We start from the raw sequence: 5,025 nt of genomic DNA, 5'->3' as shown, positions 1-5,025 counted from the left end.
CATCAATTGTTACTGTAGTGACTTCAGAATTTTGTAAATGGTATTAAGGTGCAAAAGAAGTTGAATGGCTTGGTACGTAGAAAAAAACAATAGAAAAACCACAGGTTTCCCAGTGTTCAAGTATTAGACGTAAGGGAATCATGGTTTTGTTGTAGACTTTAGCCTGCAGAGTTTGCCTGTGACCAGGGATTGAAAAGATGCAAAAGCAATAGTATCAGTTGACTGTGACAATGGGGAGTTCAAGTAGAAATTAAGAGACCATCTGCAAAGTCTTTTAATTTCCAGACTTTCAGAGCTGATAACTGCATTTTAGGTTACACTTTCAGCAAGTGTTACACTGAGTGCCACAGACTTGCGCAGAGCCACTTTCAGAATGGTTCCTTTCATTGACAGTTTTGAACTCTGATGACAAGTGTCTTTATAGACACTGCTGCCTGCAATCTGCCACAGCACGCGCATTGGCATTCAAGTAGAAATAAGGAGACATTTCCTTGTATTTTCTTTCATGTACACTTACCCTGGCAGAATTTTCCTGCATTGATACTCCTCACTTTCCTCTTTAATAGTCTTTATTCCCCCCTCAATGTTTTTCTTAACTTGCTTTTCCAGAATGTAGCTTACTTCCTGTACACTTACTTGGAAGTTTCTTTGCTTCCTCATAATTCCTGTATTCATTCATAAATACACTTCCCCCCACGGTTTGGTACCTCTGCCTGTTACAGTCTGTTACTGTCTCTGCTGTCTTTGTAGTCAACTTAAATCTTCTCCAATACATTCAAATGCCATTTGCAACCTAAGCACTGAGCTACATGTCAAATGGAGTTGGAGTGTGTGAGTAGGCTTCTCATAAGGAACCATTAGGAATGTGTAGAGGAAGAGGAAGGAAAAGAAGAGAAAGGAAACTGGCAGCTAAAGCTTTTAAGGAAGACTAATGCACTTGGAAAACCAGTAGAAATATTTTCTTCACAAACTTAAGGTTTTTGATAGATTCTGACTGTGGTTATCTACTACAGGAAAGAAAACAGACCAGGTGTCTAGAAAAACAGGTGTTTAAGATAGTGACCGTGGAAAAAGGGAGATGTAATAACCAGGCCAGGTTTTGTCCTGGGACAAAAAAAAATTATTTAAAAACAGTCTATAATTTTTTTTGACCAATTTTTTCCCCCAATGCTTCAGTTCTTCAGAAGGATAGATGTTGCTTCCAGACACTGTTTAGTGACTTGTACTTGCTCGCAGGGAGAACAGAGCTGCTGGTCGAAAGCTGTGGCAGACAGAGCTTGTCATGCCGAAGGACAGACAGCCAAAACTACCTGCATCTGATAATAACTATTTCAATTATAGAAAAGGGATAATTAGAAGGCATACATATGAAGTAGTAAAAGATGAAAGTGCAGTAAAAGTTTATTTAAAAATTACTTGCTTAGTCTTACCTCTTTACTCAGGTTGTCCAGAGAAGCTGTGGATGCCCCAAGCCTGGAAGTGCTCAAGGCTGGGTTGGATGGTGTCCTGAGAAACCGTCCTAGTGGAAGGTGGCATGGCATGGCACCATGGCAGGGGGCTGGAACTAAATGGTCTCTAAGGTCTCTTCCCACCCAAACCATGCTCTGATTATATGATTCTTTTCCTAGATGGATACATATAAAATGTTCATTTATTTATAGTCAAACTAAACAAGGTGTGAGGTGGCCACAACTCACTTTTCTCTCCTTTGCTTAATCAGAGAGTCTGTTCTTCAGTGAGTCCACAACCATACGGCATCTAAAGTTTAAAAACTGTACTGAGCATGTTCTGTCTCACTGGTAATAGCACAATGTGTTCATAATGGCAAAATTTAATAATTCTGGAGTATTCCACTCTAAAATACTTTTTCAAGTGAAATAAGCAGCAATGATTTCACTATTCAATGAGGACACACTTCAAAGTTAAGGGCAATTATCAAAGCAGCTAAGACTATATGGCAGCTTATCGGTAAGACAAGTGGCTGCAGTACCCTCAAACTGAATCCACTTGGTTTTAAAATTTTTAGAATTATCAATGACCACCTACCTAAAGCTCTGTGGAAAAAACTTTGAAGAAGCAGTCACTAACTGTATTGATTAGCACATCACCTTAGAAGACATGTTTGTAATGAGTTCAGAGTACTAAAAACAACAGGAAAAAGTTCATTAATGTATTTATTTCAGTTTTAGTTCAATTGAACATCAGAGCAGACAACTTTTTGCTTTGTGACAATACAGGGAACGTTTGAAACAGTATTTCCATATTTTACGAAGTGTGTTTGAAAAATCAGGTTATGGTTTCAACCATATGATGGTATCATTAGTGAAGAGGCTGCAGTTAGGAACTCAGCCTGGTGCTTTAGTATAGTTTATAGTTGCAGACATACTTTTCACTTAATACCATGTTAAAAAAATAGATCTTTAGAAGAAAACATGATTTTAATTCATGTTGTAAATGTTATCACACTGTTTGGGTAGCTAGAGACATTACTTAATACCATAAATATTTATGATGAGATATTAAGAATTCACAATATTAGATTTTAGACTAGGTACAGACTGCCTAAGTCTTGTCTCTAGACAAAATCTATGACCTGCAATTTGAAGTATAATATATATATACACACACACACAGGTTCCAATACAAATTCTGGAAGAATTCTCATACAAAATGTAACTGTGATGTAGCGGACAATTTCTAAATTAATGCATCCTCATCTCTGCCAGATACGATACTCAAATTTTACTGTTTCCCTAGGAAATATTTTGTTGTCCATTACATCACAAGAGTGTATTTTTAAAAAAGTTGATTGAGAACAATTGAACTACTCCATTATGATGTTAAGTTTTAGACATACTTCTTGATTTCATCGTAAAGTACTAATACAAAAGCTCCGCCCATGCCTCTCAACACGTTCGACCAGGCACCTTTGAAGAACGCTTTGGATCCTTCATCTTTAGCTATCTTCCTCCAGCAGTCAATTGTGCCCTTATACATAATATCAGCTGTGGAAAGAAACATACATCAGAAGGCTTGAAGTTATACAGCAAATGTTTCAACTTTCCTATCTTTACAACAAGAAGTAATAAGCAAAGTATAGTTAAGAATTTAAAATAAGGTAATCAGTTAAGGAAAAGTAATTCCCCACATGGAAATCAAGTAAATTTCTCAGTCCTTTAAGTGAACATGACAGAAATAATCAGCAATGTGTTTCCCATAGGTTTATTTTTCAGGATTCCAGTAAGAAGGTCATTAGTTTTCAACAAGACAAGAAAATAGCCGGTTATCTCCCATCTCAATGAAGAGATACTTTCTGCTGCCAGAACACCATAAGAGCATTTATTCTTACCTCCCTTTCGTCCAGACTGCATCATCATCCTACGTCTCACAGTATCAAAGGGGTAAGAAACCAGCCCTGCCACTGCAGTAACACTCTGGGCAATCATCCAGCTCACTACGATATGCACATTCTTTGGATCAGGCAACATACCTGTCATCAAGAACAAATGAGCAGTCAGCACAGAGGGAAAGGGTTGTGGGAAAGATGGCTGTGGAAGGAACAATCACCCACCAACCCCAGGAGTCAATCCAAACCCAAGGCATCTGCTCAGAGCAGCAAGTTGAGGGAGGCAGGAATGCATGTCAGAAACACCTGTGCATATTCTAGCACTGCACTCTGAACTGGTGCTGAGTCAAGCCCTGCTTGTCCTTGTACTGCCAAGTGCCCTAGAGTGCCTTTACTTGACGGATCTTCCCTTGCAGTCACTCCTCCTCCTCCATGCACTTCTTACCCTTGGCCGTGTCGTATACCCCAAAATAGGCAGCTCTGTAGATGATGATGCCCTGGACAGACACACTAAATCCTTGATACAGGCCCCTCAAGCCATCAGACTTAAAGATCTTCACGATGCAGTCGCCCAGCCCAGAGAACTCCCTCTCTGCAGCTCCTTTGCCCACATCAGCCGCCAGCCGGGTCCTGGCAAAATCCAGCGGGTAGACAAAGCACAGGGAGGTGGCTCCCGCGGCACCCCCAGACGCGAGATTCCCTGCGAAGTAGCGCCAGAACTGCTTGTGCCTGTCCACTCCGCCCAGGAAGATCTGCTTGTACTTGTCCTTGAAGGCGAAGTTGAGGGCCTGGGTGGGGAAGTACCGGATGACATTGGCCAGGTTGCCTCTCCAGAAGGAGGCGATGCCTTGCTCCTTGGGGATGCGGACTATGCAGTCCATGATGCCTTTGTACTGCTTATCGGCGGTGATCTGTTTGCTGGCATGCTGGACCTGCACGGGGAGAAGGAGGAGGACGGGGCGGTAGACAGAGGGCACGCAGGAGTGACCCCGCACGCTGAAGGGCACGGACGAGGCCGGCCCAGCGCTGGCCACCTCGAGGCGGTGCTGAAGGTCCCGGGCAGCTCCCACGTAACCGGAGCCGGCCGAGCTCCTTCCCATATTTAGTCACGCCGGGCGATGCCCGCCGCGCCGCTCCGCACCACCTGTGTCGCGGCCCCGCCGCCCCCCGTCGCCCCCTCACCTGCAGCAGCAACTTCACCCTCTCGATGGGGGCGACAGCCGTCTTGGAGACGGCGGCGGCAATGCCGCCCGCCAGAAAGTCCTTGACGAAGCTGAGCGCTTGGTCTCCCATGCTGCGAGCCGGTCCGACACCGTCGGAGAGAGGCTCTGACCGCGCACTTCCCCACCCGGCCGCAGAGTGGCCCCCGCCCCGCGCCGCCCCCCTTATACCCCGAGGCCTCTCGCGAGAGCAGCGGCGGCCCCGGGGCGCGGCATTGGCTGGGCTCGGCCCGCCCCGCAGGATCCCCCCCGAGCGCCGCAGGCCCGGGGCGTTTAAAGGGCAAACCAAAGTTATCTGGGAGCATGTGCCCGCCGTATTAATAGCACAGCGGGGCACACGGCGAGCTGGCAGCAGTTCCGTGCGGGAGGCGGGGGCTGGGGCTGCTTGTGGCGACAGGGCTTTAAACCTTGACTCGTGCTTGGAGCCACACAGAGCGGTGAGGGGCACACGGGTGGCGG

The 5,025-nt window shown here is 45.2% G+C and overlaps 1 protein-coding gene across 1 annotated transcript; it reads right to left on the bottom strand.

The window, feature by feature from the left end:
- Positions 1 to 2,156: 2,156 nt before the first annotated feature.
- Positions 2,157 to 4,710, bottom strand: SLC25A4 (solute carrier family 25 member 4). The gene is made up of 4 exons (XM_071555183.1): positions 4,529 to 4,710; positions 3,792 to 4,278; positions 3,350 to 3,490; positions 2,157 to 3,005 (listed from the first exon to the last, which is right to left on the bottom strand). Exons 1-4 carry the CDS (start codon positions 4,637 to 4,639, stop codon positions 2,848 to 2,850), a joined length of 897 nt encoding a protein of 298 aa, XP_071411284.1. The 5' UTR covers positions 4,640 to 4,710; the 3' UTR covers positions 2,157 to 2,847.
- Between the last annotated feature and the right edge of the window lie 315 nt (positions 4,711 to 5,025).

Source organism: Pithys albifrons, chromosome 5 (assembly GCF_047495875.1).
Source record: "Pithys albifrons albifrons isolate INPA30051 chromosome 5, PitAlb_v1, whole genome shotgun sequence".
NCBI classification, from domain to species: Eukaryota; Metazoa; Chordata; class Aves; order Passeriformes; family Thamnophilidae; genus Pithys; species Pithys albifrons.
The sequence above is the reverse complement of the archived record's forward strand: the minus strand, read 5'-3'. Positions and strand labels throughout refer to the sequence as shown.

Coding starts and splice junctions, on each gene's coding strand:
- SLC25A4 (XM_071555183.1), bottom strand. CDS start 4,639: ATGGGAGACCAAGCGCTCAGCTTCGTCAAGGACTTTCTGGCGGGCGGC. Junction 3,491..3,791: donor GGTATACGACACGGCCAAGG/GTAAGAAGTGCA, acceptor TCTTGATGACAG/GTATGTTGCCTGATCCAAAG. Junction 3,006..3,349: donor GCAGTCTGGACGAAAGGGAG/GTAAGAATAAAT, acceptor TTCTTTCCACAG/CTGATATTATGTATAAGGGC.